The sequence below is a fragment of the Dendrobates tinctorius genome, unplaced genomic scaffold (assembly GCF_039654945.1).
Source record: "Dendrobates tinctorius isolate UK_male_01 unplaced genomic scaffold, ASM3965494v1 ptg000009l, whole genome shotgun sequence".
NCBI classification, from domain to species: domain Eukaryota; kingdom Metazoa; phylum Chordata; class Amphibia; order Anura; family Dendrobatidae; genus Dendrobates; species Dendrobates tinctorius.
This window is the reverse complement of record NW_027361677.1, coordinates 21289599-21306684: the sequence shown is the minus strand read 5'-3', so window position 1 is coordinate 21306684 and position 17086 is coordinate 21289599. Positions and strand designations below refer to the sequence as shown.

Here is a 17086-nt window from a genome sequence, read left to right as displayed (position 1 = left end):
GTATGTTTGTAAAATCATTTCTATTGCTGATTTGCAAGGGCACAACTGATCCCTACTAGTCCCTAGAATGAATGCCATCATGTTACAAGAAATGCCATGCCCCATCATCCTGTAGCTAGGACTTCTTTGGCCCTCTGTGCCTGTAGTCAGAATCTCCAATTTGGCACAATTGGGGCTTGCTCACAAGGTACAGACCCCCCACCAGTGACGTTTTGTGATTTATCTCAAAATGTTTTCCAGTTACCTTCTTTTTTAGTGATTGAAAAAGTGTTGAATTTTTCACATAGATTTGACCTGTGGTCAATGGTGGAGTAATAATTTGGAATGAGGGAAAAGAAGAAGAGTAGGAATCTGTGAAATATTGGGATGGATGAGAACCTCTCTGGTTGTTAGTGAAGGGTTTTAGATGGGAAGGGGATTGTTTACTTGAGAATGACGATAGAACTGGAGCTCTGGACACTCAATTGCATGATGCTGAAGTATTTATTCAGGAACGGCTTATGGGAAGAATCCAAGACTTTCACCGAGACATCTACAGACTTTCCAACTTCCACCTGGAGAAAAACACAAAAGGTGAAAGTGTGTATACTATATGTCACGCAGTGACTAGGGGCTGTGGGCGCTTACCTGATCCCTCGAACTATAGGGCACCCTAGTCTATCCCTGTCCCCCAGATTACCCGGAAGGTGGTGACGTCAGTGGCATGTGCCTTCCTATGCTCCTATCTTAGCTCATATCTGTTCCCTCCCTCACCCAAGTAGATGTGAGGCCGGAGTATATAGGATTACACTAACCAGACAGCCCAAGAAAGACAGGGATAAAAAAAAAAAAACCTACAACCATACAATTCACTCAAACAACAGAGCGTAACACATGGGAGGGATAGATAGGACAAACCAAACAGGAGAGGATGAGGATAGGCACTCAAACCATCGCCATGCAGCAATCTCCAGAACAACTCTCCTAACATGAACTGCTCCTCCAACACCAAACCAGGCAGAATGAACTATCACTGGCAAGGTCAGAAGCAAGGAGGAGGGTTCTTATTCCTGCTCAGACTAACAAACAAACTCAGAATAGCTGATAAAGAGAATATTCCAGAAATCCAACTAAGCCGTTTAAACCAGAAAGAAAGCCAGAACTGCTAATAGAACGGTGAAACCGTTTTAACCACCGCAGGTGTATGTGGCACCAGGCTCTGCGAACGTCTGACGCCACTCTCTTGTGGTAGCCTCATGACACTGAGTCACAGGAACATTGGCGAGGATCATGCAAGATGATGAAGAAACTGTCTTGCTGGAGTCTCATGCAATAAAGGTGGCCAAACACATTAGGCTTATGTCAGCCAGACCTGCCAATATCGATGGTTTTGCCTGACGGTCTAATGTGTATCAAGGCGCTGGCCAAATGATGTTGATCAGGCATGTCTGATTTTTGCCAAAGAAGAAAAAAAAACAGCTCACCTTAATAGCCTGTGGAGCGGGGAAGCACGGAAGCCATGGATTAGCCATGGATAATAATGAAGAGAAAAAAGATTTTCCAGCTTCCAAAAAAATTCCAATTTATTGTAGATAAAACAACATGAAAAAATAGACAGCAGTTCACATGGTGTGAGATAAGGCTACGTGTTTCGAACAGAACACTGTTCTTTCTCAAACCTTTGAGAAAGAACAGTGTTCTGTTCGAAACGTGTAGCCTTATCTCACACCATGTGAACTGCTGTCTATTCTTTCATGTTGTTTTATCTACAATAAATTGGAATTTTTTTGGAAGCTGGAAAATCTTTATTTTTTCTCTTCATTACTATCCATGGCTGATTTTTGACTGCCGATTACATTGTTCTCCCTGAAATATGGCGCCGGATGACGTGGAAGTCTGGCATCTTTATCATACAGAACACAGGCTGAACAAGTATTCCTGTGTATGGAAGAGTATGGGAACAATCTTTTTGCCGGCAGCCATCTAATGCGCATGGCTGGCCTAAGGGTGGTCATACCACTTTGCTCAGCCAACGGCAATCACTTAAGTTGCCCCCATACACTTACATGCTCAGTTCTGCCAATCATGTATGTGCTTTTGATAGGGGAAATTGTATATGCAGCTGCCATACACCTCTAAGGTTTTGTGCAGGCAGGAGTATTTTTTATGTGGTCAAAAACCCTCGTGGAAACCACTTCATGAAATGCTCCATGTTTGGGGAATTTGTGGAGATGTTTTTAAAGTCCAAAAGTTATTTTAAAGCAATTTGTCAGAGCTTTTTGCAGCCTTTTGATTGGACAGTGCCTAGTTTGGAGCGGATTCCATCAGGAGACACTTCAAAGAAGTTATATCTACTACTATATTTTTTCCACCAGGTATTTTTCAAGCCATTTTTCCTTTTCCTTCAGGCGTTCTTTGAAGTATACCAGCTCTAAAAACTTTGATGCACTTGATATTTTCATCCATCTGCTTCGGGACCTGTAGTTATCGGCAGGGATGCCACCATTCGGTCTCCAATCATTCTGATATTGGTGACCTTTCCTAAGGAGGGGCCATCTATGACCTGGATAACCCCATTAACTTCATTAGCGCTTCTTGGAGTTGAAGAACATTATTTTATTAGCTGGTGTGACTGGATAGTGTGGATAGTCCGTGACAACACAAAAGCAATATGAAAATATTACCTTATCAAACAAATTAATCTCCATCTTATAGATGTTGGAGATGTGGATGGTGACATGGTTTGAGGATAAGATACACAGGTCATGTACCTCCAATGTCAGAGTCCCGGGGTGCAGAGGGATCACCTGGAGAAAGATGCAGATGTCTTTTGGTTTTTGCTCTTCTCACATGGTATAGAGGTATAGACTCTACCACTAACAGTATAGAGTTATGTTTCTCAGCCTCGCTGATGAGACATCCCAATAATTGATGCAATTTTTTTTGTCCGCAAATTGGAGGCATCTGCTAAAATGCAAATACTCTCACTATAGTCAGTGTGAACTTAGTCATCAAAAGTGTTTGCGGCTTTGCAATAAAAAGTAAACCTCTATTTTCTGTCTTACATGCAGAATATTCATTAAATGTCACTATCTACATCAGCTCCCTGTTACCTGCACCGTGTTCTCTGCTTCTACAGACGCGGAATATGCAATCCGGGGATCGCTAACGTTCACCAGGAAATATCCCGATCCTTCCACTAAATTAAACATTTCCTACAAAGTTAAAAAAATATATATATTTTTAATCACATCGTTACATAAAAATTCTGTATTTCTATCAAAGGACATGGCCAACGATACAACATGCACCTTAGTTAAAATGCGCCATTAGAAGCCAAGCACGGCTTTTAGCATGACATCTTTCGGCATTTTTGAAGTGAAAGTCCAGCTCACCTCAACGTTTCGGTGATTGAACATCGTGATGTCATCAGGTGAAATGGACACGTCGTCGACCATGGACAGCTCCATCGTGGTGGTGATGAAAATCGATGACGTATCCTGTTATTAGAAAGGTCTTGGTGATATTTGCCGCCTCTGTTCCACAATATTAGGATTTTTTTTTTTCACTTACTTTGACCTGAACCCAGGACTTGTATCCGGCACAGGTGATGCTGATGGAAGATGTCCCTCTTATGTTCTTCGCTTCTAGAAGATGCTGACCTATGGGAAGCCATTATCATCATATGATTATGATGCAGTGCACCATTATCCTGCACTTTTATATCTTGGCTCTCACTGTTGTGTGAAGGTAGTCGATGCCAATAAAAATGTTCCAAGTGACGTTTACCCTTCTCACCTCCACCATACCAATTCATGCAGCAATCCTTTGCACATTGTGTTCCTAACCAACGTTGCTGCATCCTTCAGTTGAATTGGAACTATACCGTCTTACGGCACTAGTTACTTATTTCCAGTTAGCCATCAATAAGATGTGGCACATTTGGAGAAAATTATTGAAACGTCTTGACATCAGCTTGTTGTATGTTGTGTAACTGAAGCCTGACCACTCACCGTGTAACCATGTCTGTCCGGTGCCATGACTCTTTGGTATCTCCTGCATGCCATGGCTGGAAGATAGATGAGCGATGGTCTCGTTGGAAGAGGTCCAATCTATTGCCAGTGAGCTGAAGTTATCAAATTTCCTCTTGTGCTGGTCTAAAATGATCAGCTCCAGTTTTGTGTCCCTCAACATGGACACGGTCATCTAGATAAAGAATATCGACAGGCTGTACAAAGACTGGATTCAGGTCTGATATCTTCTCCAAAGAACATTTATGTCTTATGTTAGTTCTACTATGTCTACAGAAGGAACAGATCAAGAACAAAAGGTCTTACAAGTTGCTTGTTATGTTTCAGGATGGGACATGGCGGCGCTCCACCGAGTGCAGAATGCATTGGATAAAAGTTCATGCTCGCAGGAAGGGCACAGATAAGATTGACTTCTACCATTTCCACAGATGGTCTTGGATTTAGAATTGCAGGATTATTACCCAATTGGAGTGTCAAAATCTGCACGATAAAGGCAACATTTTACCTACATCAATAATGTGTCCAACAATGTCAAAGTTTTCTGTCGCTCGCTCACCTGTTCTCCTAGTTTGGTGCACTGGACCTGATACATGTATAATATCTGCTTTGCCGGATCTCCAATTTGGCGAATCTGAACGCTGCTCCAGTCTTCTGCAGTGAGCCACGTAAAGAAACTGGTTGGCTCCAGAAGCCATGGGCCTGGACCACCTTCAAACACCATGACCTTGGTGGACAGGAGGGAAAGAACCGAGGTGTGCACTGGATCCACTGCCTGCAAAAACAAGTGATTTAGAGAAAAACTGAGTAGCAACCAGATGAAAGCGAAGTGTGTCCAAAAAAAATGTAAGGCTTATACATGTACCTTAAGAGGGCTATAGGCTGAGAACATGGTTCTATTGTGGCATTCCCCATCATCTGTTGTTACACTGACTTTGAGGACAATGTGTCTGGGGTTTTGTGCAAGTATCTTCAAGCAGGAACATGATGGTGGTGCAAACGTGCATCTGTCTATTGCCGAGGAAGCCATATTATCAAATTAGTAGCAGAAGGAGCCCTTATTATTCAAGAAGCAGCAATCCGGAGTGGAGCTCTTCATCCATTACCCCAAGGCACCACTCGCAGACACCACTTCTTTTGCCAAACTTTAATGGTGCTTATGCCAACGTTATTTGCAAGAACACAGTATTAAATGCAAAACTTCGCACAGAGCCCAACCTATACTTCTCACCATCTGCTTACCCTATTCTAGCTCATAATTCAGCACAGCCGTGTCCTCCCATACGACTGTGGCCTTCTAATATTGCCTTGATATTGGAGCAGCGCCAATATTCATACAGTAATTTACATCCAGAACAACTTTACCAAACCATTTTGGGAGGGTGGCCAAAATCAAAAAAACATTTTGACGCCCCCGCTGCCATCATGTCAGAGCAACGGCTTCTCTTCCGCTGTGCTTTGTTGATGAACGTTACTGCCAACATCATGCTGATTGACTTCCGTCATCATGCTACCTTAGTGCAGGAAGCCGGCTGTCAATCAGCATGATGTCGGCAGTCGCGCCCCTTCAACAGAGCAGCCTGGAAGAACTGCTTTATTAACTTGAAGCAGCTGAATCACCGACAGTAGCGGTCAATGGCGCAGCTACTTTAGCCATGAAAGCCGTTGCGTGTTGTGACGCCTATATTACTTCGACAAGCAGATCACAAAAGAAAGAAAGCTTGGCTGGATTTTTCACGACTTGCTTGCCGAGGTCATGATAACGTAGGTATTGCAGCGTCACACATAGTTGTTGGTATACGGTATATCTCACCTTCTTGGAGGCTGAACACTCCACCCTTGTCCATGCTGACGTGCAGCAGAAGCAGAGAGCAGTTTACGAAGGCAATGATGGCGTCCTGATATTTTCCGTACACCACTACAGGAATATTTATCTCCCGGCCGACCTGTGTGTCAGCGTTGGGTGGAAGAAGCCCCAGAGAGGTGACCGGGAGCACCAAAACCTGGATAAGGATGGATGCACAACTCAAGAGCGCAACATAAAACTCAAGAAAAGTTGAAAGAAGTTGCAGAGGGCAAAAAAAGATTTTGTGGAGAAAAAAAATCAACAATAGGGATCTGTTTTGTCGATCCTGGCAGTGTAAAACAAATGTCCAGCATAAGAAGTCCTGGCTTACTTACGTGGCTCTGACTGCTGTGTAGCGGGTTCACGATGTCATTCGCCTGGATCAGGCAGCGGCCAGGTTGTCCTCCTGTGATGACGATGCCTCTGGTGTTGATACTTGCGATGGTCTTGTTTGTGGAAAACCAGGAGACGTTCCCGCTGCCTCCCTCAGCCTAAGGCGAACATTTTGTGCAAAGTTTTATGTATATTATAGCTTCCACCATCGGCTGCCAGCTCTCCTAGCTGTATAGTAAAAAAGGCATATATTGTATAGACTACACTTGTATGTGACTGCAGCTACTTTCATTGTCTATAGGACTGTTGGAGAAGGTTCGGTCCAGCGCTCGGCTATCTCTGAGTCCCTTAGGCCGTAAATGGAGAAGTGCTATTGATGCACAGCCACCCCATGTACACAGAGGTTTAAGAGACCTTCGTTCTATTCTGTGGGGGTCCTAGTAGTCAAAACTCCATAGTTTGGCCATTTATCCTGTCTTCTGTGGATGGGTAATAAATTGCAATCATGGGAGCCAAGTTGGTAATTTATCCACAGGATAGAGGATAGGATCCCAAAGTTTTTGAGAGTGCACCACCGCTCCATTCATTGTCTATGGGACTGCCAAAGAGAGCCAAGCCTTGGTTATCTCCAGCAGTCCTATAGACAATGAATGGTGTGGAGGTGCGCATGCTATTGGGAAAGGTGTAGGGTCCAGCAATAAAACCCCTGAATTATCCCCTATCCTATATACATACTTGTTACAAACCATTTAAGTTTTATACTATGTGTATTAATTGGTTTACTTGAAAATTTCTAGAAAAATATAATTTATATAAATACTTCTAAGGTCCAAAAAATGACAGAAACATTCTACCTTTAAGCATAAAAATATTAGCTATCAATGTTACAATGTTTGTCTTCTTTTTGGTATTTACATAGATTTTTCTTAGTAACACGCAACAATAGAAAAAATTTTTTTATTGTAAGCTATAAAGTATATAAGAAGGTTTTTCCCAGCCTCACCTTTACTATGTACATATAGGATGCATTTCTTGGGTAAGTGGGTAATGCCAGAGTTTGGGGAGACAGGATAATGGGCCAGAAAATTTTCACTTCTTGTTTCTGGGAAATTGGGTTTGAAAACGTCCAGAGTTCATCCTGTCAATGACACGAGAAATATTTAATTTGTAGACGACCCTAGGATCCACAGCGATGTCTGTGTCTATGACCATGTGGGATTCGGTGGCCATCAGGTGACATAGTAGTCACGCCGCCATCACTGCTTTGTAATACTTTGGGTGTAAGTTTATGCCTTTGATCTTACCTCGGGATCAACACCAATAAGTGATGCATTGACGGTCGTGGTACTGGTATGGATGGCGCGTACCACATGGTATGACCCGTTTTTGGAGGAAAACATCAAACTGAAACATTCGGAAGGAAATTGAACGCTGATCTGTAGGTTCTGTTAAGAAGAAGAAATTAAACAGAGGATCTTAGGCCTCTTTCACACTTCCGTTTTTTACAATCAGTCACAATCCGCCAGGTTTTGAAAAAAAACGGATCCTCAAATTTTTTTTGAGGATCCCTTTTTTTCCCATTGACTTGCATTAATGGCGGATTGTGACGGATTGCTGGCCGTTGCATCCGTTTTTTGTGAGGATCCGCCAAAAGTTGCTGTCCGTCACCATCCTCAAAAATTTCAAAACGGAGCTTGTAACGTTTTTTTCTCTGGCGGATCCTCCAGACACTGATTTAACCCGAATTTCTTTCTGGGTGCCGGACAAAAAAATCTCTCTCTCTCTCTCTCTCTCTCTCTCTCTCTCTCTCTCTCTCCTTCTCTCTCTCCTTCTCTCTCTCTCTCTCTCCTTCTCTCTCTCCTTCTCTCTCTCTCTCTCTCTCTCTCTCTCTCTCTCTCTCCTTCTCTCTCTCTCTCTCTCTCTCTCTCCTTCTCTCTCTCCTTCTCTCTCTCTCTCTCTCTCTCTCTCTCTCCTTCCCGGCCAGCGATTCCTTTAAATTTCTTCATTTTCAGGATCCGTCTGAAAACGGATCCTGTGCCATCCGTTCACATCAGTTGAGAACGTATCCGCTTGTCCGCCTTTTTGGCGGATTATAACTGATGCAAAAAACTGAAGTGTGAAAGAGGCCTTAATGAATATTGAGCTTATGTGTTTTGCATTTGTAGTACATATCTTACAGAAGTGTAAATGCCCCTTTTCTCCTGTATCCGGCGATGTTTTTCTTTTGTTCCTGCGCCTCTCCATTCCTGAGATATGGCCCCTTTTTCCCTGTATATAAATCTAATCTTGTTAACCAAGTGGGTGTTTCCTCAATAAGAAGACCACACCCACTTGGACACTAAGACTAGATTTATATACAGGGAAGATGGGGCCATATCCCAGGAATGGAGAGGAGCAAGAAGAAACGAAAAACCTCTCCGGATTCAGGAGAGCAGCGGCATTTACACCAGGTAAAAATAATTACACCTTTATTTCAGTGCACAGATCCTTTTTAAGATGGTGGAACTTGAATATACTTATTACATTAGTCATGAGTCCATACCTGTGAGGGATAGACCCGACGACTGCTTATCTTGTCGTACACCTCAATGGTGACTTCGTACGATTTTTCTACCTCCAAAATCCAGAGCTTTCCAGGACTTATGGAAATCCCTGAGGGAAGTAACATAGTCGTTATATGCTACATGTTTGTCGCTGATCTCGGTCTGCGGAGGGGTGAAAGAAGCGGTGTGACACTTACCGAGAAATCCCGGCTCTACCACACACACTGTGCAGTTAGGAAGGCTGGATCCGCCGGCCATGGCAATATCTAATGGCACGTTGAGTTTTATCAGTAACATCCTTACAAGGGTGTGTGGGGTTTTATGGACAACACTAGCCCACCAGGGAACATGACAAAGAAGTGTTAGCAGGAGGACGCTAGAGCAGAGGATCTGCAGATGTTTAAAGAGTAATTAAACTCATTTTTTTTTATAATTTCTCTAGCATGGACAGTTCAGAAACTTTGAAAATCATATTATTTGGGTATTTGCCTTCATTCCTGCGAAAAAAAAAATGCATATTATTAGCTTCCAATCCCTGCCATCAGCTGTATTGATGATGAGTACATTTGGAGTACAGATGATGGCAGTGATCGGTCACCTCCTGTATTCTCTTTTCAGAGCAATCCCCCACAGCAGCCTTTTCTCCGGAGTAAGGCCTAATTCACACATCAGTTTTTCTCATACGAGTGCTATCTGTGATTTTCAGGATTAGCACTCGTACCTGTGATAGTTAATGGGTCTGTGCACGTGTCCATGATTGGCCTGTGCAATATTGTGGAGACATGCCAGATCAAACTCGACAAGGCAAGTCTGTGGGTCAGTGAAAATATCGGATGCCATCCGTGCGCTCTCCATTTTTCACTGACTGCTAGATAGAAGAAGATAGAAAAACTTTTTGTTTGCTTGTTTCTCATCTGAGAAAAACTGACTAAACTCTGATGAAAATCTGATCAAGAACACTGATGAAAAATCACTGACGTGTGCACGAGGCCTCGTGTTTATATTTGTTAGCCATTAAAAGGCATCGCAACTACAAGATTATCTTGTTTTCCCCACTTACAACATATTTGAGGCCTTAGTGACAGGAGCCGACCCATCACTGCCATCATCTGTACTCCAAATGTGTACATTGCGATATTAATGCAGCTAAAGGCAGAAAGATAGACTGGGGGAAAAAGAGGAATTTGGAAGCTACTTATATGCCATATTTTACTGGAATAATGACAAATCCAATAATAAAGTGATTTGCAAATTTTCATAACTTTCAATGCAAAACAAAATTAATAATATTACTAATAATAAAGTTCAGTAACTCTTTAATAAATTATCTGGCCACATAGGAATAACCCAAGATAAAAGATGGCAGGAATCCTAAATCGGTGGCGTAGGATACTCTTGTGGGTGAAGATCAGGTTGGCACAGCCCAGTTGGAGAGCCATCGCTTTAAGGGAGGTTTCATCAAGCTCAGCCACATGAAATTCTGGGTCGCCTCCTGGACTCAGCACCTGGTTCCCCAGCTGCAGTATATAATTGGCCAAAGGTGGATCCATCCCTGCAAGTACGAAACACGTGAATATCTTCATTTGGTCTTTAGGGTAAGTTGCCATTCACCACCATTGTCTTGTTACACCCCGGGCACCTGTAACTTTATGGTCCACCAGTCTCCGCACTTGGAAGTGGACGTGAGCCTTCTGTAGCAGGAGGACCTCGCAGCACCATGCGTATACTGGTCACAGGTGTGTGCTGCAGGGAGCAAAGCATTTCCAATGGAAACTGTGAGCCGGAGATGCTAACAGTATAAAGACCCCAGCGCGGGACCACCAACGTCAACAGATCTCACCTTGTAAAATTCACCTTCTATCCGCACTTTGACAACGCTGGCTCCTGTGCTGACTCCGGACACCAGGACAATATCTCCCTGTTTTCCAGCTTTTTCCATCGATATGATATACTCAGGGATGTAATACTGAGTCTCCGTGTAACGCAGAATCCTACAGGGAAAATCACTGATCATATAGTGATGTCAGGGATACATCATCCCCAACAGAAGCATTTATTATTATTATTATTATTATGCATTTATATAGCGCCATTTATTCCATGGCGCTTTACATGTGAAAAGGGGAAATATAATATTGTATAATATTTACATTGCATCTGCCCCCTTAGAGCCAATTTAAGGGGTAAGTAATTACAATCTACAATTATTTCTCCTTTTCCTCACCTGATCTTTGTAGATGTTTCGGGGATTCCTGTAGATTCATCCGTCATCACCATCCACTGGAAGCTTATCCCGGCCAAACTGCTGAAGATATTACCTGTCGGTTGCAAAGCATCGAAGCTCAATGTCACAAGCGGATGATTTCTGATCGCCTGTAGCCAGTGATTAAATCGTATTTTCATTTTTTTCCCCTTAGTCTCTTAGAGTGGATGTTCACTATACATACACTATAAGAAACGTAAACTGTAAAAAATCTAATATGTATTTGCCACAGAATCCGCAGCAATAATCCGAGGCTGATTAATTCACGGGGCTAATCTGCGTGTACCGTAAACACTAGCTGCGTTTTCCATTCAGAATTCATGTGATATCTGATGGAAGCAGTTTTCATTTCTGCACCAGTGAAATTTGTGTCCGTATGAGCTGTGGTTCCAGGGCTCCGGGCAAGGCAAGTATTGTGGCCCCAAATTCTGCAATAATGCACCTTGAATTCACCTTAAAAAACAATGACTTGAGTTTCCCCTTTAGGTTACATTCCCATGATGAGCTTTTGGTGAGTTTATGATATTGCAGATTTTCTCCACCCATCAAGTAAAATGGGTTACTTGCATTTTTTCAAAAATATGCAGCGCAAAAAATTCATTATGGGAACATAGCCTAAGAAAGGGTTAATGCCACCTAAACAAGCAATGATGACCTCTTTAACGCCAACAATACCACCTTTTATTTTTCCTTCTGCAAAAAAACAAAAAAGTTTGTACTCGCCCAATCTGAGCGACTGTGTTTTCTTTCCCATGCATACAGAAGGGGTTGCACAGGCGGCGCAATGCAGGAAAGTTGTTGTGCCACCAGCACCCCATAAACGTATAGCAACCCTTGGTCTACAGGATGGAGAGTGGTTGGGATCAACTGTAATGGCGCCATGTTGACACCGATACAGTTTAGCCCTTGACCCAGGATCCAGGTAGCTTCAATCTTCCTGCGCTCCTCTGATGCTGCTGCCGTAGTTTGGACCAATGGCACAACCAAGCCACGGGTTGGCATTGTCTTTCTTTAGGAGCGCACCGCTCCCCGGCAAACAGAGAGCCAGGAAAAAGAGGAGCGGAGCTCTTAAGAGTGAAGTATGCTGGTATGAAGTGATTAAAATTATAGTTGCACACCTTCTTTGTCTAACCCGGCAACAGTAAGTTCCACCGGAGCGTCGTCCACATACAGCTTTCGAGTCCGCAATTCAATCTCCAGGGTCACTATGAGATCCACAATCACATCCCAACGCAAGACTTGTCCGGTTACTGCAAGTAAGACAGGTTTGTAAGTAATTGCATTTTGAAGAATGTAAAAAAAAAAAACGGGGTTGTCCATTTTTTGGTAGACCATTTAAAAAAAAAACAAAAAAACCTTAAATGCATGTATTTGTGGCTATAAAATCATTTTTGCAATTTAGTGTTATTCAAAATTTTGCACCGTTTGGCTTTTACAGGCTTTTTTTTTCTGTCACATTCAACTCTGATGTGGTCTGTGGTCGTAAATCAGCTGAGAGGAGCTTAGAAAAAGACAGATAAAATAGTTAGAAAACCTCCTATTGGACCATCAGAATGGGGTCACTGACCAATTCTCCATTAACCCATCCTATAGACAACACAGCACAAATGTTGTAGATGGCAAACAGTGCAACATTTTTAACAAGCCTCAATTTTGAAAAATATTTGTAGGCAAAAATACATACAGTCACAGTCTTTCTGTTGATCACCATTAGGCACAGTGTGTCTGCTGGCCATGATTAGGCACAGTCTGTCTGCTGACCACCATTAAGCACAGTGTGTCTGTTGGCCATGATTAGGCACGGTCTGTCTGCTGACCACCATTAAGCACAGTGTGTCTGTTGGCCATGATTAGGCACGGTCTGTCTGCTGACCACCATTAAGCACAGTGTGTCTGTTGGCCATGATTAGGCATGGTCTGTCTGCTGACCACCATTAAGCACAGTGTGTCTGTTGGCCATGATTAGGCATGGTCTGTCTGCTGACCACCATTAAGCACAGTGTGTCTGTTGGCCATGATTAGGCATGGTCTGTCTGCTGACCACCATTAAGCACAGTGTGTCTGTTGGCCATGATTAGGCACGGTCTGTCTGCTGACCACCATTAAGCACAGTGTGTCTGTTGGCCATGATTAGGCATGGTCTGTCTGCTGACCACCATTAAGCACAGTGTGTCTGTTGGCCATGATTAGGCATGGTCTGTCTGCTGACCACCATTAAGCACAGTGTGTCTGTTGGCCATGATTAGGCACGGTCTGTCTGCTGACCACCATTAAGCACAGTGTGTCTGTTGGCCATGATTAGGCACGGTCTGTCTGCTGACCACCATTAAGTACAGTGTGTCTGTTGGCCATGATTAGGCACGGTCTGTCTGCTGACCACCATTAAGCACAGTGTGTCTGTTGGCCATGATTAGGCACGGTCTGTCTGCTGACCACCATTAAGCACAGTGTGTCTGTTGGCCATGATTAGGCACGGTCTGTCTGCTGACCACCATTAAGTACAGTGTGTCTGTTGGCCATGATTAGGCACGGTCTGTCTGCTGACCACCATTAAGCACAGTGTGTCTGTTGGCCATGATTAGGCACAGTCTGTCTGCTGACCACCATTAAGTACAGTGTGTCTGTTGGCCATGATTAGGCACGGTCTGTCTGCTGACCACCATTAAGCACAGTGTGTCTGTTGGCCATGATTAGGCACGGTCTGTCTGCTGACCACCATTAAGCACAGTGTGTCTGTTGGCCATGATTAGGCACGGTCTGTCTGCTGACCACCATTAAGCACAGTGTGTCTGTTGGCCATGATTAGGCACGGTCTGTCTGCTGACCACCATTAAGTACAGTGTGTCTGTTGGCCATGATTAGGCACGGTCTGTCTGCTGACCACCATTAAGCACAGTGTGTCTGTTGGCCATGATTAGGCACGGTCTGTCTGCTGACCACCATTAAGCACAGTGTGTCTGTTGGCCATGATTAGGCACGGTCTGTCTGCTGACCACCATTAAGCACAGTGTGTCTGTTGGCCATGATTAGGCACGGTCTGTCTGCTGACCACCATTAAGTACAGTGTGTCTGTTGGCCATGATTAGGCACGGTCTGTCTGCTGACCACCATTAAGCACAGTGTGTCTGTTGGCCATGATTAGGCACGGTCTGTCTGCTGACCACCATTAAGCACAGTGTGTCTGTTGGCCATGATTAGGCACGGTCTGTCTGCTGACCACCATTAAGCACAGTGTGTCTGTTGGCCATGATTAGGCACGGTCTGTCTGCTGACCACCATTAAGTACAGTGTGTCTGTTGGCCATGATTAGGCACGGTCTGTCTGCTGACCACCATTAAGTACAGTGTGTCTGTTGGCCATGATTAGGCACGGTCTGTCTGCTGACCACCATTAAGCACAGTGTGTCTGTTGGCCATGATTAGGCACGGTCTGTCTGCTGACCACCATTAAGCACAGTGTGTCTGTTGGCCATGATTAGGCACGGTCTGTCTGCTGACCACCATTAAGCACAGTGTGTCTGTTGGCCATGATTAGGCACGGTCTGTCTGCTGACCACCATTAAGTACAGTGTGTCTGTTGGCCATGATTAGGCACGGTCTGTCTGCTGACCACCATTAAGCACAGTGTGTCTGTTGGCCATGATTAGGCACGGTCTGTCTGCTGACCACCATTAAGTACAGTGTGTCTGCTGGCCATGATTAGGCACAGTCTGTCTGCTGACCACCATTAAGCACAGTGTGTCTGTTGGCCATGATTAGGCACGGTCTGTCTGCTGACCACCATTAAGCACAGTGTGTCTGTTGGCCATGATTAGGCACGGTCTGTCTGCTGACCACCATTAAGCACAGTGTGTCTGTTGGCCATGATTAGGCACGGTCTGTCTGCTGACCACCATTAAGCACAGTGTGTCTGTTGGCCATGATTAGGCATGGTCTGTCTGCTGACCACCATTAAGCACAGTGTGTCTGTTGGCCATGATTAGGCACAGTCTGTCTGCTGACCACCATTAGGCACAAACTGTCTCTTGGTCATCATTAGGCACAGTCTATCTCTATTACCTACCTATCTCTTTGGCAATCACTACCATGGCCTGACACGTGGGCTGTTGTGATTTGCATTTTAAGACGGCTTTCTGTGAGCACAGGGTGTTGTTCTCAAATATTGGTGTCACGGAGATGATCTCTGTGTGGTGAACATACCTACAGGTAAAACATCATGTTCACATTAGGAATGGCACATTTTGGTACATAGACCTGGCTTTATAACCAGAAGGTTTGGGATGAGAAGACCATGTACTGCATACAAATTGGGCTGCACCAGTGGGGTATATGGTATTATGCCTAGTAATGGCTCCCTACACCTCTGTCAAACCACTAAGAGTCTTAGTCCAAGACCATGATGAGGAGTAGGAAAGAGAGCTAGGGTACATTGGCAGGTTGGAGCCTCAAACTCCACGGTTTAATCAGTGGGAGTGATCATGAAGTTCAGCTTTGGTTTGGCATCAAAATTTCTCTGGGATTATTCCAGATTTGCCAAAAGCAGTATCCCTATAATGGCACAGAAGAATACGACTAACCAGGTATAGCATCCTCCGGCAGCCTCAATGATGTAAGGGACCTCCAACCCTGGGAAGAAGGGCAGGAGAACTTTGGGAACAGACAACCTGGAGGCCTCAGTGGTAACTCGCAGAATGACAAAGAGTCCGGTGTACAATGCGATGGATATGTGGGATCTCTCCAGTCACAAGGAAAAGCTTCAGAAAAGATCAAACAAAGGTTAAACTGACCAATACATTAACTCAAACACGTTTAGAACTTAGTCCTTGTTCAGACATCAGTTTTTTGAGGGGAATTTGTACATGAAATAATTGGACCTATTTTCATCAGTGTTTTGGATCAGATTCTCATTGGTATTAGGTCCGTGTGTCAGCTTGTTTGACTGCCGGAAAAATGCCCGGTGTGAACACACCCTTAGGTGGGTCAGCGCTCATTTGGCAGGCTATATTCCACTTTAACAAGCAGTGTCCCATTAATTACAATCATCGGATAGGGGCGGTGTGACCCACGTGTGGCCAGTTGACGCATTCCGATCCCATCGTTCTGCACCTATTAGGAATAGGTTACTCTTACACCCATTTTTTCTAGGACTCATTGCAGATCCCACAGGTAAGCATATGTAAATAAGACGCCATCCCATAGTGGTTACATGTCCTTTATGGCCTACCACACGGCCGCCCTCCGAGGCAAATGGAAGAACTGGATTGTGATCTGGGCCACTACTTATCCCCTACACTTTATAATCTTATTTTTTTAATCTATTTAGTCATTTCTAATCCGCCTACAAACAGGAAAAAATCCATTCACATTGGTCTGACCACCCACCGCCATCAATCATGTCGTCTTCGTCAAGTCATGCGATCAGGTGTGACAGTTGGGCTGTTCCATTCCACTCAGCGGATGGAAAATGGTACGATCCATACAAAAAAGCAGAGGCATCCACAAGAGCCAATCACATTATAGATTGAGCAGGAAGGAGCAATCTGATTGGCTGCTGTGCGAAATACACTGGTCTTGTGTACAAAACAAGTGGAAAGTCACTTTAGCCTTTATGCAAAATCACAACTGGTTGTGAACTATCGGCCCCCACAACGTAGACGCAGAGAACTATCGGCCCCCACGTTATGTCCTGCCTATACCCCCACAACGTAGACGCAGAGAACTATCGGCCCCCACGTTATGTCCTGCCTATACCCCCACAACGTAGACGCAGAGAACTGTCGGCCACCACAGTATGTCCTGCCTATACCCCCACAACGTAGATGCAGAGAACTGTCGGCCCCCACATTATGTCCTGCCTATACCCCCACAACGTAGACGCAGAGAACTATCGGCACCCACATTATGTCCTGCCTATACCCCCACAACGTAGATGCAGAGAACTGTCGGCCCCCACATTATGTCCTGCCTATACCCCCACAACGTAGACGCAGAGAACTGTCGGCCACCACAATATGTCCTGCCTATACCCCCAAAACGTAGACGCAGAGAACTGTCGGCACCCACATTATGTCCTTCCTATACCCCCACAACGTAGA

General features: G+C 44.3%; 1 protein-coding gene across 1 annotated transcript in view; it reads right to left on the bottom strand.

Annotated features, from left to right (window-relative positions):
* LOC141095541 (nuclear pore membrane glycoprotein 210-like) overlaps positions 1 to 16379 on the bottom strand; it is a 43788-nt gene extending 27409 nt beyond the window's left edge. The window contains 23 exon segments of the mRNA XM_073581594.1: positions 427 to 554; positions 2664 to 2786; positions 3093 to 3194; positions 3375 to 3479; positions 3553 to 3641; positions 3993 to 4185; positions 4317 to 4490; positions 4567 to 4782; positions 4873 to 5018; positions 5821 to 6010; positions 6189 to 6344; positions 7190 to 7324; positions 7491 to 7631; positions 8729 to 8838; positions 8927 to 8995; positions 10123 to 10281; positions 10400 to 10472; positions 10570 to 10720; positions 10954 to 11047; positions 12111 to 12294; positions 15050 to 15191; positions 15569 to 15726; positions 16374 to 16379. Coding sequence (XP_073437695.1) covers positions 427 to 554; positions 2664 to 2786; positions 3093 to 3194; positions 3375 to 3479; positions 3553 to 3641; positions 3993 to 4185; positions 4317 to 4490; positions 4567 to 4782; positions 4873 to 5018; positions 5821 to 6010; positions 6189 to 6344; positions 7190 to 7324; positions 7491 to 7631; positions 8729 to 8838; positions 8927 to 8995; positions 10123 to 10281; positions 10400 to 10472; positions 10570 to 10720; positions 10954 to 11047; positions 12111 to 12294; positions 15050 to 15191; positions 15569 to 15726; positions 16374 to 16379 — 3044 coding nt within the window.
* Positions 16380 to 17086: the final 707 nt, after the last annotated feature.